Source organism: Scyliorhinus torazame, chromosome 2, assembly GCF_047496885.1.
Source record: "Scyliorhinus torazame isolate Kashiwa2021f chromosome 2, sScyTor2.1, whole genome shotgun sequence".
NCBI lineage: Eukaryota > Metazoa > Chordata > Chondrichthyes > Carcharhiniformes > Scyliorhinidae > Scyliorhinus > Scyliorhinus torazame.
Genome location: NC_092708.1, coordinates 62,860,390 through 62,877,066, shown reverse-complemented (window position 1 = coordinate 62,877,066; position 16,677 = coordinate 62,860,390). Strand labels below are relative to the sequence as shown.

The following is a 16,677-nucleotide window of genomic DNA, read 5'->3' as shown; positions in this document are numbered from 1 at the left end:
GAAGAGAATTCCAAGGTGTGTCCTTTGAACGTGGAGATTGGAAACCCTCCTAAGAAAGACACAGTTTTAGTGAGATCAGTTGGCTCATGGTGTGGCAAATATCTGGATGGATTGTTGCAAAATCCGTGGAATCTGCTTGGGTCGTCTCTGTCATTTATTTCAGGGAGTCGGATGAATTCACCTGTTAATTCACATGTACTGCATAACTACCCAGAATATTACAGTATAAGATGGTTATAGTAAATGGTTTTATCTTCCTGAATTTGCATGTGTCTGTAAAGATATAGATTGGGTGAAGCAATGTTAAATGTTTGAATCATGTTATTGTTCTTTTGTTCTATTGATCCTTCCAACCTTTTTGTTTGGTGGAATATAGTTCATTTTTCTAGTTTAATAAAGATTTTATTCTCTGTATTAAAGTTAATCAGCAGAATCCTGTGAATTTGTTCACTAAATTTGATACATGGTTAAAAAATATTAGGAGCTATCAGCCAGGATTCACTCTGGGGTCCGATTTGTCCAGTATTGACTTCAGCTGGGATCCTGACAAATGTGGGCTTCACCATTGAGAAGAAATCACAACTGAGCATACTCGATATCCAGTGGGCACAATTATTAGGATGTTCCTTTAGTTGACCACTTATACTGAACTTGAACTGCACTCCCACCCGAAAGACCCTCTTCCCACTTTGAGGGATTTCACTTACTGATTAACAGTCACATTGAAAACATGGTGGATGTCATCTTTCAAGCTCCTCCCACCACCTTCTAGCATCCCTATGTCACCCATCACTCCCCCATCATCCTAGTTCCACATAATAGCATTCTTTCTCTCCCCCGTCACCCTTGAATCTCTCCCATTACCCTGGATTCTATCATGATCCAACTCCTTTCCTTCCTTCAGAGCCAACACACATTACTGTTCCCATTCCCACCTATCCCGTTATCCGAGCTATCTTTCTTCCCCATCCATGAGCCAGCCGATGAGACCATCACCGACCACAATCTCACACTTGACCAATTGCATTGTACCCCCCCTCTGACTGTGACAGGTCCCTCCTCTCACCATTACTCTGAGTTCACCCCACGACCTCACAGTTGACACCACTGACCACACACCACCCCCTCCTTCCACAGACACTCCCTCACCTCCCCCATTCCCCAGTCACTCACCCCATTTCCCTGGTAAGCCTGCCTCACCTTTCTAGCTTTCATTCCACCCTCCCAGTACCACCAGCATTCGTGAGCCTCCTGTTTTCAGCCTTAACACAGCATTTGCTATCTCTACTCACATGAAGTTATGTGAGATCCCCAAGAAGGTGAAAGCAACATCAAATGTCCTCAAAGTCACAGAACTGGTGAAGCTTGTCAGAAGCACTCCACTTATGTGCAGTTCTAAAACTGAATATTCTAAACAGCTGCTGGTGGGGAATTTAATGTGGAGAGTGAACTTGGTTCTGGCTAGGTGTCCTTTTAATTAGCATTCATGAGATGCTAATGAATGCAAATGAGCTTCCTGTTATTGTGCGTTGGGAAACTCAACCCACCTTTAACCTGCTATCAAAGACGATGGAACTAAACTATTTTTCCACCGGCAGTTGATTTTTTCAATGACGCCAAATTAAGTTTTCCCATCCGCCATGACATGCCGTTGGCAGGATAGGAAACCTCTGCCCCAAAGGGTTCATCAAATTCATTCTGGGTCACTTTGGCTTGGCCATTATCCCAAGGATCGCACTCTGGATCAGACTTGATGCTTTAATTTTCAGGATCATCCCTCTGCAATAAAATGTCTTCCTCTCCATTCATTGAACTGGATATTCCAAAATTTTGAATGATCGGATGATAGTTTGTGCATTAATAACATCCCATGACAAAGCCTCACAGTGGGGCAACTCTTCCCACTCTTTCTGAAGATTTTTTTCTCTATCCATCATCCACCTATTCCATTCATCATGAACATGATCCTGAGTGGTTTGTTGAGGCATGCATGCAGAGGTTGAACTGAGGATGTTAGACTTCTGCTATAACTGCATTGTGGATATTCATACTCCATAGGGTCCGCTTGATCTCATCAGTTACATGGGCCATGAACATGTCCCAGACTGATAAGCTGCATTTGCATCGGCCACTGGAACAACTATTTCACGCATTATTGATCTACAACTTGATTCCATCCTCACCTATCCAACAATTGTCATGGACAGGTGCAAATACTCCTGCAGAGAACTCGATTTCGGCATTTTTACATTTGACAATTACCATGGACATTAATTTTGTTCCTTGGGCCATGCAGCCTGGTACCACCATGCGTCTTGGCTTCTTCTGTCATGTGGTTTGCACTAGAACTGTTTTTGAACCTTTCCACGCCAGTTTGGTTGCCGTGCATATCAAAATTCACAGATGTATTATCCATGTTGCCAGAGTGGCTGAAGGAGTACATTTATTTATTGTTGCTGCCTGATGATGAGTCTCTGAAAAATGGTCATTCTGGCATCAAGTGGGTGAATTCTCTGCCAGCAGGATTCTCCGTTCCGCCTGCAACGCAACACCATCCGTGGGTTTCCTGGCGGCATGGGGTGGCCACATTGGGAAACCCGCTGCCGGCGACCGCGCACTGCCGAGGAACACATGGACTGGGAGGGGGTGGGGGGGGGGGGGGGGGTGGAGAATTCACCCCAAGGTCTTTTCAGTCTCAGAGTGATCTTGGTCTTCCTCCACAATACTAGACAATTTAATTCCATCAAGTTGCTGCACCCAACTAGCTGTTGCTCTGAAATAAGAACAGAAAGTGCTGGAAAAGTCCAGCAGGTGTGGCAGCACCTGTGGGGAGACAAATAGAGATAGCATTTCAAGTTCAGCTGCTGAGATTTTCCCAGCACACTCTGTTTTTATTTCAGATCTCCAGCATCTGCAGTATTTTACTTTTATTTTTGCTTTGCTCTGAAATCTTTTTGGGCCCACTTTGGCCAACTGAAGTGTGTATATATGTACTGCATTTCTGGTGATGGTGAAAATCATTTTGACCACTTTCGAGATCCCATTTCCATACATGCTTCTCAAGATCAGGCCAGTATGTGGCTGTTCCTTGTTCTCCTACTACATTTGGTCTTGGGCATTTTCTTCAGGGAAGAATCCTTCCATTCTCAAACTAGTTTTTCACTAACAGTGAATTCCCTCACTGCAGGAGTTACTTTACTCGTTAGAAAATTATATGGCTTTTCACTTGAAACCAGCTTCGTAATTCAGTTTTTTGGCAGAGGACCCATTTCTGTTCATCGCTCACCATGCATAAACTACCATGCATCTTTTTAGCAACACAGCTCACATTACATCCTTAATCCCATGTGCCGTCTTTTTGAGGTGAAGGATTGAAACCGGGGCTACTACTACAAGCATAATACTTTTAGCAGGATAACGGGATCCTCCTACATGCCGAGTATTCACCTAAATATGAACTTTGGCTGTGAAAAAAATGAAGTCAAGATTATCCGTCAGGTTTGCAATGTCGTTCACTTACACTTGCTGGAAGCTACATATATTAATTTGCACTTCCCTGTCCTCAGCAGGCACAGAATGGGCCATGAAGTCCATTATATCTGTGCTTGTGCTGAATCGTGCCAATTTCATTACCAGGATCAAAAGACACATTGATGGAAAATGCATTTGGCTAGATCCACAGATACAAGTTTCTCACTATTAAAAAAAAATCTTTTTAGTTTAGAAGTGGAATCAATTCTCATCCACGCCATTCTTAAAAACAATTCATCTCATATCTTTTGTTGGCCTGCTCCAAAATGCTGACCAGATCATTAAGTTGAATTCCTGAAGTTATGAGAATAAAGTAAACTTTGTAATGTATTTGGGATCGTAAATAACGTAAATGGGCATTAGATGACGTTGTGCACAGAATACTTGTGTAAAACAGTCTAGCGGAAAAAAACAAAGTATGTTTTCTTCATACCAAAGGAATTAGATTAAATATAGCCTGAAGAAAAAACTTGCTGACCTTTATAATTAAAACTATACACTAAATTGATTAACTGAGTTGAAATCTTTGTATAATGGCAACTTAAACGTATATGAGTATCTGTCAGTCGTTTGTCTTGCCTTTTTTTGAACACAAGGGCTGGACTAGCATTCCAAGCATATATCAGATTTCACAAGTTGGCTATTTATAATCTTGTCAGAAGTCAAGCAGTGCCAAATCTGTTGTGTTGGACAATTTTCATAAACTTCCTGATGGAATTATTAATATGCATGTATTTTTATCAAGCGACAATGAAAAGAACACCAAAGAGGACAAGCAAAGCAATTCTATGACAAGAACATCAATAACACTCTCAAGGTTTCTCCGCAGGAGATCAACTGAGCTCCACAAAGCATTGGATAATGATGCAGCCATTTCCGCATCACAAACCTGTGGCATTTATCTTTTTTTATATTAACAATTTGCAAGGAATTATACTTGCACAAAAAATTATTTCAATCAGGACTTACTTCTAGTACAGGCGTGTTCATCAGAACCACCGTCAGCACAGTCATTGAACATGTCACACTGTAGCTCCACAGGAATACACTTTCCATTGCTGCATGTAAACTCATCCTTCCCACATGCCCTCTGAATTTGCTTACCTATTAGTTAAGTAGACAGAGTGAATTATGATGCATGGAGTAAAAATGCCAAAGGTTATAATAGACACACAAACTGAAGGTCATTCAGAGAAGCTGGCATTGTATAGTTCACAGTAGCTAATTGTAAAATATCCATTTGTAACCAAAACTTGTGATAATGATCACAGTGTAATTTGTGACCTAGAAATTAGCATGCGGATGTTTATGATGCTGCAGAGCGGACATCTGAAAAGAAAATTGTAGATAAATGGAAATTGATACTCGGTGCTTATCTGGATAATTGGCGTACCGGCTGAGGTTCTTCGTGAAGGCCCGCCTTCTCAACCTTGCCGCTCGCATGAGGTGACCCTCAGGTTAAATCACCACCAGTCAGCTCTCCCCATCAAAGGAGAAAACAGCCTATGGTCATCTGGGATAATTATTTGCTGGTTATTTGCAACTCCTGAAGCAGTTTTTGCTGGTGGCAGACATTAATTTAAGCTCCCTATCTCACCAGCAGCAACTTTCAGCTCGTCACAGCGAAAGGGGCTTGTAGCAGGCTGTGTTGAGGGGGATGGGGGGTGGGGGTGCAAGAGAAGGGGATCACATCCCCAATAGAGTTGGATCGTGGGATCCTACTTACTCCAGTGGAATGTGTTTCTTAAAAATAAAAATAAAAACAATACTTTTGAAAATCAGTGATCAAGTGTCATTTTTTATTCATGGGATGTGGGTGTCGCTAGCCAAGTCAGCATTTATTGCACATCCCTAATTGCCCTTGAACTGAGTGGCTTGCTCAGCCATTTCAGGGGGGATTTTAGAGTCAACTAAATTGCTGTGGGTCTGGAGTCACATGTAGACCAGATTTCCTCCCCTCAAGGACATAAGTGACATAAAATGGATTTTTATCGACTTTTAATTCCAGATTTTTATTGAATTTTATTGAATTCATTCCATCTGTAGGTTGGTATTCAAACCCAAGTCTCGAGAGCATTAGCCTGGGTCTCTGGATTACCAGTCCAGTGACGATACCACTATGACACCACCTCCCTTATATAGCTCTGGGAGATGTTTGGCCCTTAATTTCTAAGTCAAGAATCCAAATGTTTGGCCAGGACACCGAAAGATCAGGCCCCATGAATTTGGAGATAATTTGACCATGATCTGTACTGACTGGGCATAGTCCATCCCACTGCAAAACTACTAGACTTTGTGTCCATTTTACACCCATGAAATTGGCATACCAGCTTCTACCAGGTCTTCAAAATGGTCAGTCATATTTTACTGCTTATAATTCCTTACGAGCTTGAAAATATAGTAATACTAATGTATTCCAATTCCTCTAATATGAAATTAGATAGGGCACTAAGTCAACAGTACAACATTAATGTTTGCACCAGACTACTAGCAGATGTCACATGCTTCAGCTCACATACCCTTTGCATATTTGTAACAATTATATCAGCTGGCACTACACATGATCAGGAACTGCTGTCCAAATGATATAATTGTTAGTCGAAATGAATTTAGCACAGTTACAATCGCCAACTAGGGTGAATAAATAATAATGGAACATACAGAGTTTGGCATAGCAAATCCACACAAGCTTAATGCATTTGTTACAGACGAGTCTCATAAAAGTAATGTCAAGAAATCTGGTTCTGTGTTCAAAAAAGCTGCACTTTCACAATTGATTACGTAGTTTAACAACTATTCATCATCAGATTATTGAGGTATTTTAAATGTGACTACGGACTTACTTATTTATAGCGACTGGATTCAACGGTTTTTGCATTTAACGTTCTTTGGGAGATTTAGTATTGTTACAACTGGATAAAAGAAAATTACTGCGGACGCTGGAATCTGAAACCAAAAGGAAAATGCTGGAAAATCTCAGCAGGTCTGGCAGCAACTGTAAGGAGAGAAAAGAGCTTTGACAAAGAGTCATCTGGACTCGAAACGTTAGCTCTTTTCTCTCCCAACAGATACTGCCAGACCTGGTGAGATTTTCCAGCTTTTTCTTTTTGGTTTTAGTATTGTTACTAGGTTTCTAAAGTAAACACATCCAAGTCATACACTGTCCTTTTAACCAGGAAAGGAGTATTTCAGCTATTAACTTAATAGTCAACTCAAATCTTAATAGTTCATTGAAACTTCCAATAATCCCTAGCCAAGCTGTACCAGTACAGCTACAACACTGGCATCTACCCGGCAATATGGAAAATTGACCAGGTGTGTCCTGTACACAAGAAACAGGACAAATCCAATCAAGCTAATTATGGCCCTATCAGTCTACTCTCCACCATCAGCCAAGTGATAGAAGGAGTAATTAACAGTGCTATCAAGCGGAACGTATTCAGTAATGTCCTGCTCACGGACGATCATTTGTTTGGGTTCAGCCAGGGTCACTGAGCTCCAGACCTAATTTCAGCCTTGGTTCAAACCCTCCACCACCGACGAACAGTGGCAGCCGTGTGTACCATCTACAAGATGCACTTCAGTAACTCACCAAGGTTCCGTAGAGAGCATCTTCCAAACACACAACCACTACCATCGGGAAGGACAAGAGCAGCAGACACATGGGAACCCCATCACCTGGACGTTCCCCTCAAAGTCACTCACCACCCTGACTTGGAAATATATTGCCGTTCCTTCACCGTCACTGGGGCAAAATCCTGGAACTCCCTCCCTAACAGCACAGTGGGTGTACCTACACATCAAGGACTGCAGTTTCAAGAAGCTAACCCACCACCACTTTCTGAAGGGCAACCAGAGATGGGCAATAATTGCTGGCCTCACCACGACACCCACATCCCATAAATGAATTTAAAAAAATGTAACATTCCGAATCAAAATGTTCAACATTTCAGAATAAGACATCTTGAAAATTTGCAGACAGTTGAAGAATTTTTTTACGCCTGTTTCCATTATTTCACCCAATTCTGATTCTTAAATTCAAATTAAAACAGAAGAAGCAAGATTTTTTAAATTAGCTGTCTTTTAATTTTGCTGTAAATGCTGTTCTGCTAAATGTCAGCTTGGTTCAGTACTAGTACTCATACCTCTGAATCTGAAAGGCATGGGATTAGCCCTACTCCAGGGCTTCTGAAAATCTAACTCCTCCATGCAATACTAAGGGAATGCTGCACTGTCAGAGGTGATGTTGGTTTCATTAGAAAATGCTAAGCTTTGGCTGGCTCGGTCTGTCTGTTTAGGTGGATGTTAAAATATGCACTGTGAGAATTCCGCTGCTGTTTCAACGATAGCCCAGCCACATTTATCTCTTGATCAATTTCGAAAGCAGCTGAGCTGGCCACTGATCTTATTACCATTTGAAGCAACGAAGTGTAAATAACCTGCCATGCTCGTCCACAAAAAGAAAACCAATAAATAACTATGATGCAATTTTGGATGTGACCAACACAATATAAGTCCAAGTTCTTTCATTTTCCTTAATGTTGTTGCAGCCTTATGCCAAACCATAAATGTTAATTCACTCTTACAGAGTTTAACTGATACATAATTCATTTTGCCTATTGAAAATATGTGACCTGTTATCTTTGAAACCTAACACATTCGTATTTAGGATATTAATAAAACTATCTAAATAAAATGGATGCACATACCACAGTCCACTTCATCAGAGTTGTCACCACAGTTATTCACTTTATCACAAACTCGCTCAGGCCGCAGGCACACTCTCCCATTTTTGCATCTGAATGATCGTGGGGGCGGACATTGAAATTTGACTTTTTAAAACAAAATAGGAAAAAAAGAACTTCACAAACTTGCAGTAGATCAATCTGTAATATATTGAGCGTCTTCCACATATAAATACTTTGGGCGCTATTTAACGGAAATAAAACAGAGTCCAGTGTCGAGCATGTTTAGTGGGGTGTATGAAATGGGACTCTTCCTTTTTAGGGCATCGGCAACCAAGGCCCTACCGAAGCCACACGTACCTTCATTTCCTGCACTGAGGAACAGTTCGGGGCATGATTTTAAATGGTACCCTGGTCTCTTGAACTCCCAACACAACCCCCGCACCTCACCAACGTCCCAATTTACCGATTAGGGGATCCCCCACCACCTTATCCCACCTCATAAGGGGAGGGCACCCCCCCCGGGCCCGATCTCTGGCATGAGCAAAATGCTACCCTAGCAGCCTGGCAGTGCCCCTGTCAGCCTGGCAGTGCCACCTGGCCGTGCAAGGGTGGCACTGCCAGAGTGCCGGACTGGCCATACCAAGGTGCCCAGGTGACACCAGCAGTGCCAGGGTAGCACCCTGCTCAGAGGCTGGCCACCCGAGGCCTCCAATCGCCTGGCGGACCTCCCACCCCCCGCCCCCCAAATACCATTCTACCTGGTCCATGTTATGGGGACCAGTGCTAAACAGTGCCGGCTCAGGGTCTCCGAGGTGAAGGGATTCGATCCCGGGCGCTGAGTAGATCCAGCGTAGACATATTCAAGTGAGGCTAACTCACTTGAATATGCAAATCTGGGTCCATTGAGGTCGATGATTTCCTTTGTAACTTATCTCTGAAGCTTTTCGGTTGCATCTCCAGGAAACATGGGCAAAATATTTCAGGCCCTTTTGCTGGGGGCAGAGAAGATCTCAAACTGAGATCTTGCTGGCCCAAATCCCATGATGCACCACTAGTGAGATTTAGTGGAAACCGTGATGACCAAGCTGGGATTGCAGAGGTGAGCATAGACTGGTGAGGGACAAGGAAGGGCGTTGTCCTGGAAGTGCCAGGGTGTTGGGTAAAGTGCCAGGTTGGCATTGCCATGGGCAGACCCTATGGGGAGCCCCTTTGGGGTTTCTCCTTATGTGTGTGTGGAGGCACATTGTTGGTGGGGAGGGGTGGGTGGGTTGTTCATGCAGTGGAGTCGGAGGGGTGGAGTCTGTGGAGCGGGGTGAGGGTTGGAGGGTTGTGCCAGTGAGGGAGGGGAGTGCCCTGATGCTGGCGGGTGAGGGTATCTGGTTACTCTGATGCTGGTGTGGCACTGGGTTTCCTCGATCATTGCAAGGTGGGGGGCTGGTTGCCTTTATGAGTGTGGGGAGTATTCGGCTTGTCCGCCAGGGTGTTCTGGTATCCGTCAAGGAGGGGGGGAATCCTGACCTCCTTGATAGGGGATTGGGGTTGGGGGGGGCGGTTAATGGGGGGCGGGCAGAGAGTGCTGCTTAATCAGGCGAAGCGAGTGAGTTTCAGACAGCTTTTCTCACTTGATCCAACACTCCATGCAATTTTGGGAAAACTCCCCCTCCCACGCGGTGGGATTTTTCTGTCGCTCGCGCTGTCAGGATTAACTGCTGCTGCTGAAGTTAATGGACATTCAACTGGCTCACCGAAAGTAAAAGGAGTTATTAGGAACTCCTCCCTCCCAACTGGATGTCCGCAATGCTGCTATTTCCCTATCCCCAATGTGTAACATGACACCAATCATGCTTTCAGGTTACAATGGAGGAAATCTTTCAAGAAACTTCTGCTAAACACCCACCTGGGACCAACGGCTGCAATAATAAATGCAGCAATAACTGGTCCACACCTTCTCTAAGCATCTATAGCTTACCCTATTATCTCCTGCAGACACAGAAACAAGAAAAGCCCATTAGGTCTTCCCAGTTTTCTTCGATCAATCCCACTTACCAGACTTCCCAATACATCGTTCTATTTTTCCATTTTGTAAAATGGACAAGACATAGCATTTACTGAATTTAAAAGAATGTGATTGACGTACCACATGTTTCTGGGTTTTCATCTGAATTGTCTCCACAGTCATCCTCTCCATCACACAGCCATGATTGAAGTTTACAAAGCGTATTGTTGCATTGGAATTCATCTATGTTACAGGTTGTTTTCACTACAAAGAAGGAGCATTAAACAATCTGATTTTCCAATTCATGTAACCAATATAGTAAATATAGGATCATCAATTTTAATACAGACAATTCAATTGAAGGATGAGTAATTCAATAGACTCATTTATTTATAGATCAATTTAAGTCTCATCCAGTTTCATATTGTAATTTATTTGATGGCCAAAATGTTTGCTCTTAGTGGAGAGCTCTGAGCTATTTTTATAGCATTAACTACAACAAGAAACAAAAATGCCATGTTCACTATATTTCTATAACCGTATGTAATTTTGTTTGCGTGGGAATGAAAAAATAAGCCTGGTGCCACATCTCCTTTTTTCCATTTACTTACTTGTATACACAGACCCTGTTCAAGCTTGGGTTGGGAGAGAGGTGGGGGCTGAAGTGGGTTCAATATCCTGTCTGATGGCTGGAATATGATGGCTGGTTCAGCACACTGGGCTAAATCGCTGGCTTTTAAAGCAGACCAAGCAGGCCAGCAGCACGGTTCAATTCCCGTACCAGCCTCCCTGAACAGGTGCCGGAATGTGGCGACTAGGGGCTTTTCACAGTAACTTCATTGAAGCCTACTTGTGACAATAAGCGATTTTCATTTCATTTTCATTCCAATTACATTACTGGAGCCCTACATTAAAGTATAACGGTGAGGCACGCCACACAAGTGCCAGGCAATGACCTTCTCCAACAAGAGAGAACCTAAGCATCACAGTCAATGTTCAATCGCATTCCCATTGCTAACAACCCCCCCCACTGCACCCCCCCCCCCTTCAACTATCAACATCCTCGGGGTTACCATTCACCAGAAACTGAACTGGACTAGTCATATAAATACCATGGCTACAAGGGCAGGTCAGAAGGCTGGAAATTCCATGGCAAGTAACTTAGCTCCTGACTCCCTACAGCCTGTCTGCCATCTACAAGGCACAATCAAGAATATAATGGAATACTCTACACTTACCTGAATAAATGCAGCTCTAACACAAGCTCAAGAGATTTTATACCACTCAGGATAAAGTTGCCTGCTTCCATCCAGCACATTAATCATTCACTCAGCCCACCAACAGTACACCATATCTGAAATATGTACTGTCGACAAGATGCACTGAACAGCTCACCAAGGCTCCTTTGACACGATCTTCCAAAACCACAACCTCTATCACCCAGAAGAAGAAAGGCAGCAGATACATGGGAGTACCTGCAAGTATCCCTGCAAGTCATACTCAATCCTGGCTTGGAAATATAACGCCGTTCCTTCAGTGTCACTGGATCAAAGAACCTGGAACCCAATCCCGAACAACATTGCAGGTCCACCTGCTGTAATGACCATGCACTTTGGGAAAAGCATGTTTTTTTTTTGTGCAATGTTCCCTTTAAGACCAGGGTGAACTGGGGTGTATTCTGACATCATTAGGTTCTTCAAAAATGGCCATTTGACCTGGGATTGCCCTGGAGATGAACAGCTGAGAAGCAAATAGTAAATAGCAAGCTAACTGAAGTAGAACTCAGTCAGTCTGCATTTTTTGTTTCGCAGTTCAGAAAACATGGACATTTGTGTCAAGAGGAAACAAATAATGTTCTCTCCAAATGGAACAGTTTTATGTTTGGCATAAAAGAGATCCTGGGCGAAATTCTCCGTTATCAGCGCAAAGTCCGCCGATCGGCGCAAAAAACGGCGCAAATCCGACTTGCGTCACGTCGGAAAAATGGGTCGAAAGTCTCCGGCCCAAAATGGGCTAGCAGCGACGTAACGGGATCCGCGCTTGCGCATGTGGTTGATGCCGTGCAGCGTCATACACGCCGCACGGCGTGACGGCTCATAAGGCCGCGCTGCTCCCCCCCACCCGACCGGAACACCCGACTGGATGGCTGGCCGCCGCTCAACCCCGAGGTTCGAGTCACGGGATGTGGAGGCGCTCCTGGACGCAGTGGAGCAGAGGAGGGACGCCCTGTATCCCGGGCACGGCCGCAGAGTTGCCCCACGCCACAGCCGGCGTCTGTGGAGGGAAGTGGCAGAGGCCGTCACCGCTGTGGCCCTGACACCACGGACAGGCACCCAGTGCCACAAGAAGGTGAACAACCTCGTCAGAGCAGGCAGGGTGAGCCTCCCCCATATCCCCCCCCCCATATCCCCCCTCCCCCATATACCCCCTTCCCCCATATCCCCCTCCCCCATATCCCCCCTCCCCCATATCCCCCCCTCCCCCATATCCCCCCTCCCCCATACCCCCATATCCCCCTCCCCCATATCCCCCCTCCCCCATACCCCCATATTCCCCCTTCCCCATATCCACCCTCCCCCATATCCCCCATATCCCCAAGTGAATCCAGTCCTAACCTTAACCTCTGCAATGCACGCGCAACCGATGGCGTGCATTCATATACCTGCCTAACAGTGTTGCCTTTTACCCCTGCCACCAACCCCCCCCCACCCCCTCCCCACAGGAGAAGCGCGCACACAACAATAGGGAGCATGTGAGGACTGGAGGAGGTCCCGCTGATGAGAGGCCACTGACCGAACACGAGGAAAGGGCCCTGGAACTGGCTGGCGGACCTGACGACCGGGAGGTTGCTGATGCAGAGGTCGGGGGCGTACTAGCAAGTGAGCCACCGACAGCCCGTCCCCATATCCCCCCTCCCCCATATCACCTGATCACTGCCTGCGTGTCTAACCATGCATGCTTCATTGTGTATCGCAGGACCAAACGTCCAGGCACCCATCCCCGCAGATGCAGACCGCCTGCAGGATGCCCCTCGGAGGCCACGGGAGACAGAGAGACCCGGACCCTCCAGCATGCGACGCCCGCAGGATGCCCCTCGGAGGCCACGGGAGACAGAGAGACGCGGACCCTCCAGCATGCGACGCCCGCAGGATGCCCCTCGGAGGCCACGGGAGACAGAGAGACCCGGACCCTCCAGCATGCGACGCCCGCAGGATGCCCCTCGGAGACAGAGAGACGCGGACCCTCCAGCATGCGACGCCCGCAGGATACCCCTCGGAGGCCACAGGAGACAGAGAGACCCGGACCCTCCAGCATGCAACGCCCGCAGGGTGCCCCTCGCACACCACAGGAGACGGAGAGACCTGGAGCAACAGGGAGACGACACCCCCGTCACGTGCAGGAGCGACCACCCAGCGACGAGGGGGGCAGCCACAGGCCCCCGTCACATCCGAGCCAGGACACCACTACCCAGGACACCACTACCCAGGACACCACTACCCAGGACGCCACTACCCGGGACAGCACTACCCAGGAAGACGAAATACCGGACAGTGACTCAGAGTGGATGGGTGGAGACGAACCCCCACCCCAAAGTGCCATGGACTCAGAGTGGGACGAAGAGCACGACACAACGCCACTGCTGTCACCAACACCCTCCACCATCGCAGAAACACTCACCTCGGTTGGGCACTTTAGTGATGAAGCGTCTGGTACACTCACTGGTGCACACAACAGAGCCGTCCCGGTACAGCAGGTGGAGGTAGGAGCAGCAGAGGGGCCGGGCGGTCGGAGTGCAGCCCAGCCCAAGCGAACATCTGCCGCCCAGATGGATCCCGGGTTCCTGGAGTTACCACACCCACACATAGATCCGATGCAACCACCGACCCGGAGACGAGCGAAGAGGGTGACGGCCGGCTTGCGGCAGCTGCAGTCGCAGGTGGAGGAGTCCACCCGCGTCCAGGAGCTGGGAGTGGTGCCGGTCATGCGTGCCACCCAGGCCGACACCGCACGGGTGGCGTCCGCGGTGGAGGCAATGGGTGCGACGGTGTCAGACATGGGGAACGGTTTGCGAGGCCTGGGGCCTTCCGTGCAGGCGGCGTCTGTCGCCCAGGACATGGCTGCCCTCTCACAGGAGGCCATGAGCCAGTGCCAGCGCCAGATGGCAGAGGCGCTCAACATCATAGCCCAGTCTCAGCAGGCCATGGCCCAGTCTCTGCAGGCCATGGCCCAGTCTCTGCAGGCCATCGCTGAGGGCATCAGCGACAGTGGCCATGTGCGAGCCGGCGTCGCACTGTCACAGACAGGGTTTGCCAACCCCCTGGGCTCCATGGCTGCAAACCTGCAGACCCCTGTCGATACCAGCACGGGCCTCCAGGACTGGCAGCGCCAGATGTCGGGGGGGGGGTCGGATGGCCAGTCCGTTCGCATCCCCCACCCATGTAGAGGCCTGGGGGCCATCGGGCACCCCGAGGGAGGAGGAGGTGGTGTGGTCCGTCCCGGCTCCCCCTGTAGGGGAGGTCCCGGAACACCGCAACACCTCGGACTCCCCCCCCTTCCATCCCAGGTGCATCGGGTGGGCAATGGGCAGGACAGGCTGGCAGCTCGCCATCCCAGTCACCCGGGCTTTGGCCTGGCCCATCTAGGCCAGGACGCCCCAGGAAACGGCCGCCAAAGGGATCCGGTGTCAGAGGGCAGGAATCACAGGAGTCCACCTCCAGTTCTGCTGTACCGTCTGGGGAACCATGTAGACGGAGTCAAAGGGCCCGTAAGGCCAAACAATTAGACACTGAGTAAGTTGGCACGGGTGCAAGGCACAGGTGAGTTTTAGGGGCTAGGGCACGTGCATGAACTCCTTTGGTTATTAAAGTCAATGTTACACCTACAGAAGCTGCCTTTGTGCTCTGTCCAAAGCGTGCGGGGGTGTCATGTACGTTGAGCGCAAGTGTGTGTGTGAGGGGTGGTCTTACCTCAGCCCCAGGTGAGTCTGCCCCCTTCCCCCTGGGCCGCCATCAACATCCCCCCGGGCAGAGGACAGGACCGTGCGCTGCAGTGTCACAGCCGCATGCAGGGATGGTCCGGGTGGATGGTGGTACTGTGGCCATGGGTCAGACATAGTCCAACGATGTGGTGCCAGGAGCGCACCGCAGGGCGGGTTGTCATCATCCTCCATGGCCTGCAATAGACACGCGTCCACCCGCAACTGTGTGAGCCCGGCCGTTGTGCCGCAGGTGGATCGGCAATGGGGGGGGGGGGGGGTGGTGTGCATGCGGGTGGGGTGGGTGGGGTTGGGGAGGGGGGTGAGGGTGCTGGGTGGGTGGATGGGTGTGGGGTGTGAGTGGTCGGCTGTTGCCATGGTGTGCGGTCTGTGGCCATACTACCCGATTCCCACGCCCATCTAGTCAGTGAAGCGGGCGGCTATCAGTCTGTCCCGTGCCCGCTGGCCCAGCCGGTAATGGTGGACAGCCACCCGCCTGTGTCTACCCCGTCTGCCCTGACCATTACCCCCATCCCCCTCATCTGGGGAGGACTGCGCCTCTTCCTGCTGCTCCTCCACTCCGCCCTCCTCTGTCTGCGGCACATCGCCCCTCTGTTGGGCGATGTTGTGCAGTATGCAGCACACTACAATGATGCGGCCGACCCTATCTGACCGATACTGGAGGGCGCCCCCAGAGAGGTCCAGGCACCTGAAACGCATCTTCAGCACGCCAAAGCACCTCTCTATCACTCCCCTTGTCGCTACATGGTCATCATTGTAGCGGTTCTCCGCCTCATTGCGTGGCCTCCGTATAGGCGTCATCAGCCACGATCGCAATGGGTAGCCCCCATCGCCCAGCAACCAGCCCCTCAGCCGGGGATGGCGTCCCTCGTACATGCTGGGGATGGATGACCGCGACAACACGTATGAGTCGTGTACACTGCCTGGGTAACGGGCGCAGACTTGCAGGATCATCATGCGGTGGTCGCAGACCACCTGTACATTCATCGAATAGGTCCCCTTCCTATTGGTGAACACGGCCCTGTTATCTGCAGGTGGCCGCATGGCGACGTGCATCCCATCAATCGCGCCCTGGACCATGGGGAACCCGGCCACGGCAGAGAAGCCCACGGCCCGGGCATCTTGGCTGGCCCGGTCCACAGGGAAGCAGATGTAGTGGTGCGCCATGGCATATAGGGTATCTGTCACTGCCTGGATGCACCGATGTCTGCGATATGCTGGACAGGTCCCCACTCGGTGCCTGGAATGACCCCGTTGCATAAAGGTTCAGGGCCACCGTAACCTTGACGGACACAGGGAGAGGGTGTCCCCCGCCAGTGCCACGCAGTGACAGGTGTGCCAGCAGGTGGCAGATGTGTGCCACGGTTTCCCGCCTCATCCGGAGTCTCCTTCTGCATTCCCGGTCCGTGAGGTCCTGGTATGACTGCCGGGGCCGGTACACACGGGGCGCCCTCGGGTGCCTCCGT

At 48.7% G+C, this 16,677-nt stretch overlaps 1 protein-coding gene across 1 annotated transcript in view; it reads right to left on the bottom strand.

Annotated features, from left to right (window-relative positions):
• The window catches only part of LOC140406652 (low-density lipoprotein receptor-related protein 1-like), a 1,475,832-nt gene that overhangs the window by 150,762 nt on the left and 1,308,393 nt on the right, over positions 1–16,677 (bottom strand). The window contains exons 65-67 of the mRNA XM_072494659.1: positions 10,357–10,479; positions 8,241–8,363; positions 4,501–4,635 (exon numbers count right to left, since the gene is read on the bottom strand). Coding sequence (XP_072350760.1) covers positions 4,501–4,635; positions 8,241–8,363; positions 10,357–10,479 — 381 coding nt within the window. The remainder of the gene's footprint in view (positions 1–4,500; positions 4,636–8,240; positions 8,364–10,356; positions 10,480–16,677) is intronic.